The sequence below is a fragment of the Myotis yumanensis genome, unplaced genomic scaffold (genome assembly GCF_028538775.1).
Source record: "Myotis yumanensis isolate MYYU_CA2020_CCGP unplaced genomic scaffold, mMyoYum1.0.hap1 SCAF_6, whole genome shotgun sequence".
In the NCBI taxonomy this organism is placed as follows: Eukaryota; Metazoa; Chordata; class Mammalia; order Chiroptera; family Vespertilionidae; genus Myotis; species Myotis yumanensis.
The window spans coordinates 3,181,928-3,196,235 of NW_027223757.1; the positions used below are offsets into that span (position 1 = coordinate 3,181,928).

Consider the following 14,308-nt stretch of genomic DNA (forward strand, 5'->3'; position numbering starts at 1 on the left):
TGAGGCAGGCATCTGGGGGGGTCTGGGACCTGGAGGTCCGGGACCCGCTGTGGTCTTGGCTTCGCCCAGGAAAGAGCTCAGATGGAAGCCAGCATGGAGTTCAAGGTGAAAGAGGGCTTACGGGTGAAGCAGCGAGACGGCGTGGCTACTCCACGGATGGAGCAGCTACTCTCCTCGCCAAGGAAGGGAGACCCCGACCGTCTGCAGAGCCGGAGCTTATGTATCTGCTCGTGGCTGCTGAGGAGGGTCCTGGGGTAGGGACAGAGAGGGAAACGCTGGTCTCTCCTCGGCCTTGAGTTTCCCTTCCTGGTGAGGGTGAGCGCCAGGGGTGGGTGAGGCTGTCCCTCAATCTGTGCAGGGACTTTCTTGGCCCGAAGTTCCCTGTGGTCGGCCTGCCTCCCTGACCAGCCGAGTCCCGTGTCGGGCAGCCCTCAGCAGGCCCCCGGCTTAGCTTGCTGGCCTTGGCCCACGTGCACGGTTCTCGTGCGTCTCTCCTGTATTAATGCTGGTGATTACCGACCCGAGCGAGCCAACCAGAGATCCCTGTGACCTTATCTTCCTTCCTTGCTTAAGGCAGACTTCCCTGTTCATTGATTTGTAACAGTAGTTGAGCACAAAGCATTTTAAAATTCCCAACAAATAATACATTAATAACCTTGTTTCTTTTTTAAAAAAATTCTCACCCAAGGATATGTTTTTTATTGATTTTTAAGAGAGAGGAAGGGGGGAGAGAGAGAAACACCGATGTGAGAGAGAAACATTGACCAGTTGCCTGCTATGTGTTCCCTGACCGGGGATCAAGCCTGCAACCTGGGTATGTGCCCAGATCGGAACCACATGGGACAACGCTCCAGCCAGCCAAGCCACCCGACCAGGGAATAATCCTGCTTCTTAATGCGTCTACGGGGTTCCCTGTCGCCATCAACCTCAAAGTGGGCAAATGGGCATTATGCCCTTCCCTCTCCCCCCTGTGAGGCATTAAGGAGCTCTAACCCCGCAGTGGTGGCCGGCGTGCCCTGCACGAATAACAGAAACCCCCCTGTAGTGTCTTCACCAAAACTGTCCTTCCAGACCATCTCCAAAGCGCGCCGGGAGGCTCAACTACCAAAGAGCGCACCACCCACAGCCGCCCAGCCCTGCAGGCGCTCCGTCACTTCCCAGCGCTCTGATAACTCTCTCTCTCCCTAGATAGACAGGTGTGTGTGTGTGTGTGTGTGTGTGTGTGTGTGTGTGTGTGTGTTCCCCCACAAGGGATAGTAATAGCTTCAAGAATGTGAGACTAACAAAGCCAGCTTTGTTGACAGCTTTGTGCCTGAGAGGTGAGGCAGTGGCCCGGCTCGCCAGCAGGGGGCGGGCTGCTCACAGGCTGTGGCTGGGAAGCCGGGAGGCTGTTCTGCAGGAACTGGGGGCAAGTGGGTGTTGTCTGGGCGCTGGGCGTGGGTGGGGAAGGCCACCCTTCAGAGCGGGGACTCCCCTGGAAACCTCACACCGGAATGAGGCCTCTGTGCGGTGAACGGCGATCTGGTCCTTTTTGAAAAATGGGTGTAAACTGACTTTGGGAATTAAGAGACACTTGTCCGATTACTGACTAAACCGATGTCGCAGCAGGAAAGGAACGTGCGTGTGAAGTCTCTCCGGCCGCTCTAACTTACGTGTGTATCAGCAGCGTCTCCTTGGCACAGATTTAAAAACCTCTCAGGGGCAGGTGGGCACCTGTGCTTTTTAAAACAGAATGAAGGCCCGTCCAGCCTTTCCGTGGTCTCTCCAGTGGAAACTCCCAGGCCGTCTCATCGGGAACGGCGATGGTGATGCTGATGATGATGGCAAACGGGTAATGGTTACGATCATGGGAAATACCAGCGTCACATTCAGGGCGCATCGGACTCTGTGCTAAGCTCTCTGCACGCTCAGCTCACTCATGACGCTTACCTGTGAGGCCCTACTATGCGCATCACACGGACAAGTGAGCGGAGGCCGCGCTTAGGCCGTGTCCGCGGTTACACAGCGAGCGAAGGGCGGAGCGGGGGTTTGAACCCGGGCACGATGGCGCCACGTCCTGCTCTGAAGCACCTCTGTGCTGAGACACCCCCAGAGGTCACGGGACAACCACCACCTGTAGGCAAGCACCAAGGTCCTGTCTTGAGCCGTCATGCCCACGCGTGACCTTGCGGAGCAGCCTTGAAGATAGGTGGGAACTTACCAGATTGCTGTGTTTAGCCATCAAATATGGAGGCGAGACCTGCCCGCCCCTGCGCTGCCCTCATACGCGTTCCTCCTGCGCTCGGGGGAGCAGAGCTCCGCACCATCAGCCCACTTAGCACCCACGCCCTGCATGGGCCACAGAACCGCACGGGGGTCCATCATGCTGAGTCGCACGAAGCCCCCACCTCCCAGACACACAAGAGCAAGTCCTTGCCCCGTGGCTGGGTGACTGAAGCCGTGGCAGACACCCAACTAAGCATGTCCCCCCTCGGGCGCAAGCAGAAGGGTCCCCCAGACTCCCGGTACCGCGCCGCCCCCCCAGGCGTGTTCAGAATTCACATTTCCGGGCCCACCCACCCCACCCCCTGTGGGTTTCTGTTGGTTACGTCGCTGGGTGGTCCCGAAGCCACGGGTGTCCACCCATCACTTGCGGTCCCTCCAGAAAGACTTTACGTTCATGTTGGGGACGCTCATGAAGGACGCGGGCAAGACCTCGGGGAGGCGGCTCGACGCTGACAGAATCCCTCCTCAGCCCCCAGCACAGGCCCGTGCCCAGGCCCGCCCTCCGTGCGCCCAGCCCGTCACCGCTCCTGGGGGCGTTTACCTTTGGGCTTCTTGCCTGAGGGCGCCTCCATCTCTAAGGACCTCCATCCCAGTCCCAGTGCTCCCGGAGGCCCTCCCAGTGCTCCCGCAGGGAGGCCACAGCGCCCTCTGCAGACAGGCACTCACTCCGTCTCCTCCCGCAGGCCTACCGGGTGGACGCGAGGGCGGCGGAGCAGGCTCGCTGGGAGGAGTCCTCCCGGGAGACCATCAAGAAGACCACCAAGCCCTGCCCGCGCTGCCACGTGCCCGTGGAGAAGAACGGTGAGTCCCTCACCGGGGGAGGGGGTGTGTGCTCCTCTCGGGGCGCCTGTGCGTGGTTGTGGCCGGGGCTCCGGGAGGCCTCGTGGCTGGGCAGTTCGGCCCCAGACGTGGGAGCCATCGCAGTGCCTCGGCGCCCATTAGGCCACCGGCTCCTGAGCCACGTCCCCCCGCCCAGCTGCCCTGTGGCCACTAGCGCTCATAACTCCAGCCGCGTGGTGTCAGGAAGCTGGCCACTGTCCTGCCCAGACAGAGAGATGCTGGGACACTCCCAGCCTGATACTCCCGATCCCCTCAGTACTCCTGCGCCCGCCCGGGGTGCTGGGGGGGGGGGGGGTGTCCCCCGCCAAAGGGAGCCGGCCCCCGGTGTCTCCTCCGCCACCCCCTTGGGCAGATGCACAAGCAGCCCCGGGCTGTGGGGCGGTGCCTCAGCGCCTCCTGGAGCAGCGTGCCCTGTGCTTTGCCCGCAGGTGGATGCATGCACATGAAGTGCCCGCAGCCCCAGTGCCAGCTCGAGTGGTGCTGGAACTGCAGCTGCGAGTGGAGCCGCGCCTGCATGGGCGCCCACTGGTTCGACGTGTAGCTGCCGCGGGCCCGCCGTCCGCACCGGAGCTCCGTGTCCAGCGGGTCTGCCCCTCTCCCTTTCTCCACACACGCACACACGCACACACGCACCACACGCACATTTGCACGCACACACATGTGCGCACACATAGGCACACACATGTACACAGTTCTTTCCAAAATGACAGCAGCAGGTCTGGGCAGCTCCTGGCCTCGCGTTGATTGTGCCAGGAAAACCAGCAGCACCGCCTGGGAGACCACGAGGTCTCGGTCTCGGTCTGGGCCGCACACAGCAGCGCGCAGGTGGCAGGAGCCGCCTCCCGGAGGCCCGGCATCTCGGGAGCTCGGGGCCGCTGGGTAGGGACAGCGCCGTCTCAGGTTTAACTCCCCGCGCTCCACCCCCGGCCGGCCAGCGCTGGGAGGAGCGATGGTGGGAGGTGCCGAGCATCTGTCTCGGGCGGCCACGGCCCTCAGGCCTGGACTCGCCACCCACGGGAGGCTTCGTCTTCCCACGGAAGCGGCCGCACACGGTCCCCGGGTTCCCTTTCCGTGGGGATGAGTCTCCCGCTGCACAAAGCAGGTGCCGCCCAGGTGAGGAGCCACGGGGGCCGACTCCACTGAGGAGTGTTTAGATCGCAGGCAGAAACTCACACGCGCTGTGCATGCCGCTTCATTAGGAGCCATTTTGGAAACTGTTTTTCTGAAAATGTTACCAACCCTATCATTTGATTATGGACATTCGTGCTGCAGCGTGGAGAACAAGCCAGTCCCGCCGGCTGCGCCGTGAACAGAATGGCTCGGTGCCCTGGAGGGGGCGGGTCAGCGTGGTTCCCAGCGACCCAGTGTCACGGGCCATTGAAACCGCCTCTCTCCCGGGCCTGCTGCCAGGCGGTCCCGCTCGGCCTGCCCCGCCTCCAGCCCCCCTGCTGGCACTGGTCGGATTGGGGGGGGCTGGTGACTTTCCATCGATGGTCACATCAGCGAGGCGTGTGCCCGCCGGCAGAGCCCAGCGCCTGCACCAGGAGGAGGAAGCGCCTGCCTCTGCTCTCGGCTCCTCTCCTCACGCGGGCGGAACCGTCCACTGCACCTGGGCCCCTTTTGCACGTGGGACCCTGGAAGCTGTCAGATCAGCAGCAGGATTTCTCCTTTGCGGAGAGGGAAGGGGAGGGGCCTCGGAAATGCCCCAAGGCCGCCTGCCCTCTTTCCCGAACCCCCACTCAGGGACAGACCTTCCCCCACCCCCCACCCCCCTACCCCCCCACCCGGCTTCGCTCTGTCAGCGTGGCCCCCAGGCCGCCAGGCAGGGATAATGGGGCCGAGGTCTGGCCGTGGGAGAGGAAAGTCCGAGGCTGAGCCACACGCGCCAAGGCCGGCGTCGCTGCTCAGTCTGCAACGCTCAGGCCGGGCGTCCATCCGACAATCCCCGCAGCAGCAGCTGCCGGCACTGACCCCCCCCCCCCCACGTGACACATGGACGGCCCCTCGCCACGTGGGCGCCGCGTTCCACATCCTCGGGTGCGCGCTGTCAGGTGCGCCGTGGCCGGGTTTGCTCCCCGTGTCAGGCACAGGAGGACCCGTCCCTGCTCCTTCCCCGGTGGTTGGTTTTGTTTGCTTTTTCCAGAATAGAAAGCGGATCCTTAAAGTGCGTGAGAAAAGCCAGCCGCTGCGCCTGAACGTGAAGGGCCAGCGGCTAAACGGCCGGACCGTGAACTCGGCCACGGAGTGTACACAGGCCTGTCCTCTCCCCGCGGAAGGAGCTCGGGGACTGGCCGGAGGCTCTGTCCAAATGGTCAATAAAAGCATCTGAGCGCCTCTGAGTCCGCCTGTGAAGCTCTCTTTTCCACGAACGCTGGGGCGGGAGGGGCCAGGACCCGCCCGGAGCCTCCCCGAGGCCTGAGGGGTCTCCCTGAGGTGATTTGTTGCCAGTATTACTGCCGTCCCCCAGCTCCCCCTTCACCCCCTACCAGCTCCCCCACCGCCTGCCCCAGGCCTCCACCACCCTGTCTGTCTGTGGGCTATGAATATGCATATTCGTTCTCTGGTCAATCGCCTCCCACCCCCACCCCCTCTGAGGTCGGTCAGTCTGGGGTGACAGGCGTTTTTATGTGGAGTCCAAACCCTCCTGGTGTTTCTTTTTACACTAAGGTCGTTTCTCACATGCTCTCTGTCGGGACGGCACTGCCTCCTCCCGGGCGGCCCAGGGGCTCACCCGCCCATGGGGGTCCCGGAACCCTCCGCACGGCCACGGACGGTGACTGCCTCCCCCGCGCGCCCTGGGCTCGGGCCACCTCCACGCTGTGGCGCCCGCGGCGTTCCTCGTGGTGCTGCTTAGCATCAGATCTCCACCCGCAGTTTTCCCCTGCAGTTCCTCTCAGGTTTTTCTTTTTATTACAACACAATTATCCCATCGTCACATGCTCGTTACAGAGGGCAAAAATGGCAAAAGGAAAAAATAAAGATCGCCCCCCAGAAGTAATTACTTTGCAACCTTCTTATTTCCACTGAAAAACACGGGCTGGGCATCTTCCCGTCTCAGCGGGTTTCTCACTGACACCTTTCCGGGGCTTCCTGGCCCGCTGCGCGCTGAGTTAATACGTGTTTCGTTGCCATTTCCAGCTCCAATTCAAACGTTTTTCATGTCGTCACTAAAGCGGCCTGGCCATGGGAACGTGTGCAGCTTGACAAACATTTAGTGTGACGGTGAGCGAGCACTTTACCGAGACTGCGCGCTACAATCGCAACTATTTTTGTATTAATCCTTAGAAAAAAGGATTGAAGAACATGCGTGCAAATGCCGTTTGCGCTGGGGCTAGAGCTGTATGTGAACACTTGCTTGTCTCTACCTCCCGTGGTTTTGGCCAGTGTGAAAAGTCAGTCTATAATGAAAAAGATCCTTACGTTCCCGTGACAGCTAACGGTGCTCATGTGGAATGCAGCCAAGGAATGAAGACTTTCTAGTCGGTAATTCTCTTCTAATGACTGTCCTTCTGACCTTGAACTTGACCGAAATGGCCATAGTAAAGACACCCATTGCTTCTTCCCAAGGGATTTGCCGGGTGAATGTGGGGTGGGAGGGGGAGGGAAACGGGTTGGACCAGCTCTCAGGGAAGATGGTCCTGCGTCCACAGCGAGGAGGCGCCGGTTCCAAGTTGCTCGCGAGCCCTGCCCGGCGGTGGTGGGGGACCGACCTCCCGCCTGCCCGGACCGAGCGGCCTCCTGGGGCCTGGGAAGACGCCTAAGAACGAGACGTCCACACGCCCAGGTAAGCAGCCACTCTGTCTTATTCCTAGGAAAGCCAGGGTCTTCATGTTCCTGGTTTCTCCCTGGAAAGCATCTTCCCAGGGAAACTCATCCGCCCAGGAAGCTGTCATGAGCAGCCTCAAGGCCAAGGCGGGGGCTGAGGAAGGTGGGAGCAGGGCCCCGCCCGTGCAGAGCCGGGTGGTGACTTGCTCAGAAGCGATGGGAAACGTGCTTCTCCCTTTTGAGAAGTCGAGTAAACTAGGTAAGGCCATTTTTAAAAATACGTTTTTATTGATTTCAGAGCAGGAGGGCGAGGGAGAGAGGAACATCACTGATGACAGAGAATCACTGATCGGCTGCCTCCTGCACGCCCCACACTGGGGATCGAGCCCGCACACTGGGCCTGGACCTGGCTGGGAATCGTGACCTCCTGGTTCACAGGTCAACGCTCAACCACTGAGCCACGCATCTGTGGGCTCCCAGGCAGCGGGCATGTCACGTGTGGGCTCCCAGGCAGCGGGCATGTCACGTGTGGGCTCCCAGGCAGCGGGCATGTCACGTGTGGGCTCCCAGGCAGCGGGCATGTCACGTGTGGGCTTGACATGGGCCAGTGTGACCACGTGGGGTTGGCTCTGCGAGGGGCCGGCTGTCGCAGCCGGAAGGTGGGTGGGAACTGGCGGGACACAGTGCTGCGGGGAAGCCCTGGGCGAGAAGCAGTGAACACCTTAGGAGGGAAAGTGTCGCCCTGCACCGCACTCGCGAGCGCGTCCTGAGTGGGTGCGTGGGGACGAGCGCACGGTCCCTACAGGAGAGGCAATGGCTGCGGCTCAGGGCTTGTCCCCCAGCCTGGCCCTTCCCACTGAGGCCGGGAATGGACGACACTCGAGCCGGAGGCGCAGGCCTCGCCAGACACAGCAGACCCCTGTGCCTTCAGGCTGGGCAGGCGGGTGGTTTCCATGGGAAGAGCTAGACATGCCTTCGGGGGAAGCGCCTCTTGTGTAAGAACAGCAGCAGCGTCTGGTTAGAGGCAGCAACGCTGAGAGCGCCCTCATCACCGCGTCCGGGCAGGCGCACTGGGGCGGGACCACTGGCCTCGTCTGGTTCTCCTGCAGCCTCGGACCCAGAGGAGACCGCGGAGACGGCCGTGCTGCAGGTCGCCCGCCGGGCAGTGGCTCACCGCGTCCTCGAGGCCGAGCTCTGGGTGGGGCCCGCTGGCCGCAGGGCGCCCGGCGCAGGGACGGGCGTCCACGCGGGATCGCTCGCCTCACAGGCCACCGTGAGCGCACAGCACGCCACGTGGGGACGAGCTCGTCTGCTCACCCAGTTCTCCAAGGCCCGTCAACCGCCTTTAATTCTGACTTTAAAACATACACCTACTCGAAGGCTCTGACTCCCGGGCTGCCCTAGTCACAGGCCCTCCCACCCCCCCCCCCCCCCCACCCCTCAGCTTCTCATCCACGCGGTTGGCAGTTTCATCGGTTGCCATTTTGTTTGTCAAATATTGTAGTTGTTTTAACTAATGTTTTTATCACCCTCTTTAAGAAAGCTACCGTTGGATTTTACAGACAGAGGAGAGGCTAATGCAGTTTATAAGTAACCAGAGCGTAGCCCTAACTTCACCCCTTTAAAGCAGCCCTGCCCCTGGCAGTAGCGGTGGCTGTTCTTGGTCCCCCTCCCTCTCCTGTGCGACATCACCCCCTCGCGTAGCCGATGGAGCCACTTGGCTTTTCTATGCCCGCCCCCTGCTTTTCTGGGCGTTACCTGCTCCGAGGTGCAAGGGAATATTGTGAGTGTAGACAAGGGGTTCAGTAGCCCGGGAGACACGTGAGGTCTGATTAGCAGCAGGTCGTGGGGGTGGAGGGAACACCCAGCACAGAACCACTGTCGTGTGCAGAGCAGAGTCTGGGCCCGACGCCTCCCCTGATTTCACAGCCGTGGTCACACCGGGCGCTCCAGGTCACGTTCAACGGGAGAAGCGCAGCCCCTGCCTGGACGATGGCGCCCGTGGAGCCACAAGGAGCCAGCTGGCCCTGGAACAGACCCCGGGAGGCCCCGCGCCGACACCGAGAGGTCAGATGTGAGGCAGCGAGGCTTTCTTCATCGGACGTGCAGGGCCCAGGACGGAAGGTGAGCGGGGACCCCGAGGGCCGGGTGGTGCTGGGAGTTGGGAGGGGAATCCAAACCTCACCCTCCAGCCCGGGTCCGGTCTCAGCCGTGCACACACAGTGGTTGGGAGAGAAGGAGGCCACATGAGAAAAAGACATGTTCCCCATGACCTTGGTTTCTCAAGGGCATTGCTTCATGGAACACGTGAGGGTGACACCGTGATGCGCCCTTAGCACATCACAGTAACCCGCTCAGGTCTCCTGACAGTAACCCGCTCAGGTGCTCAAGCCAGGACTTGGACGCACAGTCTTGAAGGAGCGGAGGGAATGATGGACAAAGGAAAACAAACAGTCGGATGCAGAACGAGACTGACATTCAGCTTTTTCGTTTGTTTTGTTGTTTTTTTAATCCTCATCGGAGGATATTTTGTCCATTGACTTTTAGAGATAGTAGGAGGGAGGGAGGAGGGGGAGAGAGAAAAACATCGATGTGAGAGAGACACATCGATTGGTTGCCCCTCCCCCCCTGTACACGTCTGTTCCCTGAAATCAAGGTACAAGCTCTTGACTGGGAATCGAACCCGTGACCCTTCCATTCTTGGGCCGACCCTCTAGCCACTGAGTCGAACCGGCCAGGTCAGATGCAGCTCTCTCCCATAAAAGGCAGTCTCGACTATGAAATAGGTTTCTTTGGTGCCTTAATGCTGCAGGCGCCCTGCTGCCTGCTACCGTGGTGAGGATCCCTGTGCGCAGCCCGAGCCTGACCCTTCCCGTAAAGGCGGTTCCCTACGCGGGGTTTTCCGCTGGGGCTGTGCACACAGCAGAGCAAACCTTCCTCTCCACTGACCGGCCGGCCCCGGCGACGGAGCGCGCTGTCAGTTTCCACAGAAGCCTCTCTGTGAGGACGGCCCAGCCCTGACACAATGAACAATCAGGGCAGAAGCTGTGGCTTCTTTGTTGGTGGAAGAGAAATCCTGCGTGGGGAGCCGCCTTCCTGCCGCCGGTCCGCTGCTCGGAGCTGAAAGTGGTTTTGTCGCCGGGGAGGTAAAGGAAGGCTGATTAACTGCAATTCTCATGTTTCGCTTTGAACAGGGTCTGCCAGTCCCCGACCGTTCCCCAGCCACTAGTCATTTAAACACCACCCACCTAAGCACCAAAAAAGCCACCGCCGCAGCATCCAGATCCTGTCGGGGGTGCGGTGGCTGCCAGGATCAATGAGAAGCGCCGAAGGTCGTTGGGTTCCCGCGTGGAGGTCAGGACTGTGCACAGTCATGCGCCTTTTCAAGTCCGAAGAGGCAGCGAGGAGGCTTTTCAGTCCCTCGTCGTTCCCTGCATCCACTCAGCTGACACTTGTCCAGGGACTTCTTCCTGTCCCGTCACCTGGTGGGGGATCCGGAGTTGACCTGGTCCAGCAGGGAGGGGGCAAGACTGGGTTCAAGGTTGAAATTACATCATCTCTGAAAACAGCCAGAGCAACATGGTAGCCCATCACAGTCCCAGAGCAACACTGAGTTCCATTGTAACTATCGGGAGACGCCATATTCTGAAGAGATTTATATACTAGTATGTATAGGGGTAAAGTGTCATGGCATATACAGCTATCAAATAGTTTGGCAAAGGCACATGTGTCTGCATGTGTATATATAGATGCACACATATAATGTGTATATTATGTATACATATATTATATGTGGATATGTATCTAGAGAGAGAGCAAACATTGCAAATTAGTAACAATTGGTTAGTCTAGGTGAAGAATACAGGGGTGCCCATTGTATTTGTGTTTTACCTTTTCTATAGTTTTAAATTTTTTCACAGCGCAAAGTTAGAGGAAAATTTATTATCTCTGATCTCAAGGAACTTACTATCTAGAGATCGATTTTTTTCCTAGTGTAAAGGAAGAGGGGAGGATTGGATTGAAGACACGGGCCCAGACGTCACTCCTAGAATGTGGGCACTATTAGACCAGGTCTGGACGCCTTTGGTGAAGTCCGGGCAGCTGCATCGGCCACACCCACACCCACAGATCCCCCACAGGGAGGGAGCCTCGCGGCAGGGGTGTTGGGTGGAGGAGTGGGTGGGTGTTGGGTGGAGGAGTGGGTGGGTGTTGGGTGGAGGAGTGGGTGGGTGTTGGGTGGAGGAGTGGATGGGTGTGGGTGGAGGGGTGGATGGGTGTTGGGTGGAGGAGTGGATGGGTGTGGGTGGAGGAGTGGGTGGGTATTGGGTGGAGGAGTGGATGGGTGTGGGTGAAGGAGTGGATGGGTGTTGGGTGGAGGAATGGGTGGGTGTTGGGTGGAGGAGTGGATGGGTGTTGGGTGGAGGAGTGGATGGGTGTTGGGTGGAGGAGTGGGTGGGTGTTGGGTGGAGAAGTGGATGGGTGTTGGGTGGAGGAGTGGGTGGGTGTTGGGTGGAGGAGTGGATGGGTGTTGGGTGGAGGAATGGGTGGGTGTTGGGTGGAGGAGTGGATGGGTGTTGGGAGGAGGAGTGGATGGGTGTTGGGTGGAGGAGTGGATGGGTGTTGGGTGGAGGAGTGGATGGGTATTGGGTGGAGGAGTGGGTGGGTGTTGGGTGGGTGTTGGGTGGAGGAGTGGATGGGTGTTGGGTGGAGGAGTGGGTGGGTGTTGGGTGGAGAAGTGGATGGGTGTTGGGTGGAGGAGTGGGTGGGTGTTGGGTGGAGGAGTGGATGGGTGTTGGGTGGAGGAATGGGTGGGTGTTGGGTGGAGGAGTGGATGGGTGTTGGGAGGAGGAGTGGATGGGTGTTGGGTGGAGGAGTGGATGGGTGTTGGGTGGAGGAGTGGATGGGTATTGGGTGGAGGAGTGGGTGGGTGTTGGGTGGGTGTTGGGTGGAGGAGTGGATGGGTGTTGGGTGGAGGAGTGGGTGGGTGTTGGGTGGAGGAGTGGATGGGTGTTGGGTGGAGGAGTGGGTGGGTGTTGGGTGGGTGTTGGGTGGAGGAGTGGATGGGTGTTGGGTGGAGGAGTGGATGGGTTTTGGGTGAAGTGGATGGGTGTTGGGTGGAGGAGTGGGTGGGTGTTGGGTGGAGGAGTGGGTGGTGTTGGGTGGAGGAGTGGATGGGTGTTGGATGAGAAGTAGATGGGTGTTGGGTGGAGGAGTGGGTGGTGTTGGGTGGAGGAGTGGATGGGTGTTGGGTGGAGGAGTGGGTGGGTGTTGGCCTCCAGGACAGGGAGGAAATACTTTTTGCTGTGTAAGCCCTGGTGTGTTTTTGCATCTTAGTACAAAATGCAATAATAATCTGAGCCTATTTTGCAAAGAAGAAACTGGTCTTTGCAGGGTTCACAGAGTCCGGAGAGCGCTACCCACTCAGCAGTGTGGCAGGCCCGAGGCCCGGGGTGTGGTGGTCACAGCCTTGGACCTGGAATCGGGGCCGTGGCGTCTGGACCGGCTCCTTCGAGGGAGCAGCCTGTCCCCTCTTTGCACACACTCCTGCCACGCCTCCCTCTGCGCCTCCGGAAAATGAAGAAATGGGCTTCTCTGAGGCCCCTTTCTGTGCTGAAATTCTGTGGTTTTGATTCGTAATGATGACTCATCGTGAATCAACAGAGAAAATGAAATTATGTTCTGCATATTCTGGCTAAGAAAGCAGGCGAGGCTGTGCTCTCAGGTGCGTTTCCATCACAGTCATTCGAGTGGGAAAACCATTCCGTTATTTGAAGGTGTGAGGTCCGGTGCTGGGAGGGCGTGTCTGCGCGCCTCTGCGCCCCATGATGCTGCAGGGGACCAGCCTGTCCTGTGGGCAGCGCTCCTTCCTCGGCGGGCGAGCTGCCGCTCCCGAGGCCCGAGAGCCCAGAGCGCTGATCTGAAACAGCACGGCCATGAGTGCGGTCACTGCGCTTCCCGCCGATCGCCGCAGCTCACTCCCGGCTGACTTCAGAGGAGGATTCGCCAGCAAACAGAAACCGGGTGTTTATAATGCAGTTGGCGTCCTCCTTCCCCAGAAGCCAGCGGCCTTCGAATCTCAATAATCTACAGGCGGTTTTCCGTATCCATCTTCACACTACCTTCCCATTGGAATGATCTCAAAATTAAAACAAAGGGGTGGAGAGGGTCTCGCTGTCCCTTCTCTCAGCTACACAGTAGCTTCTTCTTGGCTCATCATTTACCTGCTGACGGGGGTCGGAGCCGGTCAGGGACAGGAGGCGCCGCCCGGCCGGGAGTGAGGGGTGTCCTCTGCCCACTCCCGCGGCTCCCGCCTCACTCTCGGGACTTTTCTGTTCTCCTGTCTGTTGTGTTGGCTCCAGTTTCACATGTTGTGTTGGCTCCTGTTCATCCGAGGGGAACACCCTCCCGGAGGGAGAGAGGCTCGCGGCCTGATGGGTTGGGACATGCTTCTGCAGGAGGGGGCCCTCACGGGCACCCCGCTGGCAGAGAGGCAGTGCCCGAGCTTCCCAGGCCCCGCACCCTGAAGGGCAACCAGTGACCCTCCCCCCCCCCGTCCCCCGCCTCAGTTCTCTCCCAAGAGAACAGCTGCTCATGTTCCCACGCCCTCGTTCCACCCGCGTCGGTGGGAGGCCCGTCGCGTTTAGGTGGACGCATAGGCTGCGGGGTCCAGGGACTCTATCCAATAACCTGAACCAATGCCTTCGTCTCGCAGCGAGAAGCCACAGCGCCAGCGCCTTCCTCGGTGACGGTGACGGTGACGTGCTGAGTCCCTCGCTCCGGCCGGAGGGGTGGAGTCATGGGGCCTGACCAGGAGCGGGATGGAGCCTACACCCAAGGTACATGCCCTTGACCGGAATGGAATCTGAGACCCTTCGGTCAGGGGACCAGAGCTCTCACCACTGAGCAGCTGGCCAGGGCCTCCTCTCTGTTCTGGTCATTCACGTGGCAGGTCCCTCTCGCCCTCAGAGCGCCCGCCTCTCCTCTCCTCCTGCGTCTCCTCCTGCGTCTCTGGAACAGAACTGCGTTCCTGCGGCCGGCGGCCGGGCTTCCGTGCGGCCAGCGCTGCTGGACCCTGTTTAAGAGGCTCCCTGTTCCAAAGCCATGAAGACGGTTCTCTGCTCGGTCTCCAGCAGCAAACGCTTGTTGTTTCCACATCCACACCCGTGGCTCCCGGCATGGCTGCGCCTGTGAGGAGGGAGCCCGTTCAATCTCCCTGGGCGGCTCTCCCATGGGCCACTCTGTTTTGCTTTTAACTGATGTTCTTTTCCCTCTGATGCCGCCGCATTATCCCTCAGGGCTGGCGAGTCCATTGGCCTTTTCTGGGCTCTCCGCTCGGCCTCCTGGTCGACCAGGACTCTCTGTGCTTGTCCGGCAGCTGCGAGCACGTCCATGGGCTGCAAGGAGGCCTCGCCCGGCTCCCGGCTCCGCTTCCCGCTGA

At 60.1% G+C, this 14,308-nt stretch overlaps 1 protein-coding gene and 1 long non-coding RNA gene across 4 annotated transcripts in view; both read left to right on the plus strand.

The window, feature by feature from the left end:
• The window catches only part of PRKN (parkin RBR E3 ubiquitin protein ligase), a 515,476-nt gene extending 509,965 nt beyond the window's left edge, over nucleotides 1–5,511 (plus strand). For all 3 annotated transcript variants that reach the window (XM_070417373.1, XM_070417375.1, XM_070417374.1), the window contains 2 exons: nucleotides 2,949–3,066; nucleotides 3,534–5,511. In XM_070417373.1, coding sequence (XP_070273474.1) covers nucleotides 2,949–3,066; nucleotides 3,534–3,646 — 231 coding nt within the window. In that variant the 3' untranslated portion in view covers nucleotides 3,647–5,511. The remainder of the gene's footprint in view (nucleotides 1–2,948; nucleotides 3,067–3,533) is intronic.
• Nucleotides 5,512–12,153: 6,642 nt separating this feature from the next.
• Nucleotides 12,154–14,056, plus strand: LOC139012990 (uncharacterized). The gene is made up of 3 exons (XR_011471910.1): nucleotides 12,154–12,592; nucleotides 13,583–13,706; nucleotides 13,837–14,056. It is a non-coding gene; the product is annotated as an uncharacterized lncRNA (long non-coding RNA).
• The last annotated feature ends 252 nt before the right edge of the window (nucleotides 14,057–14,308 follow it).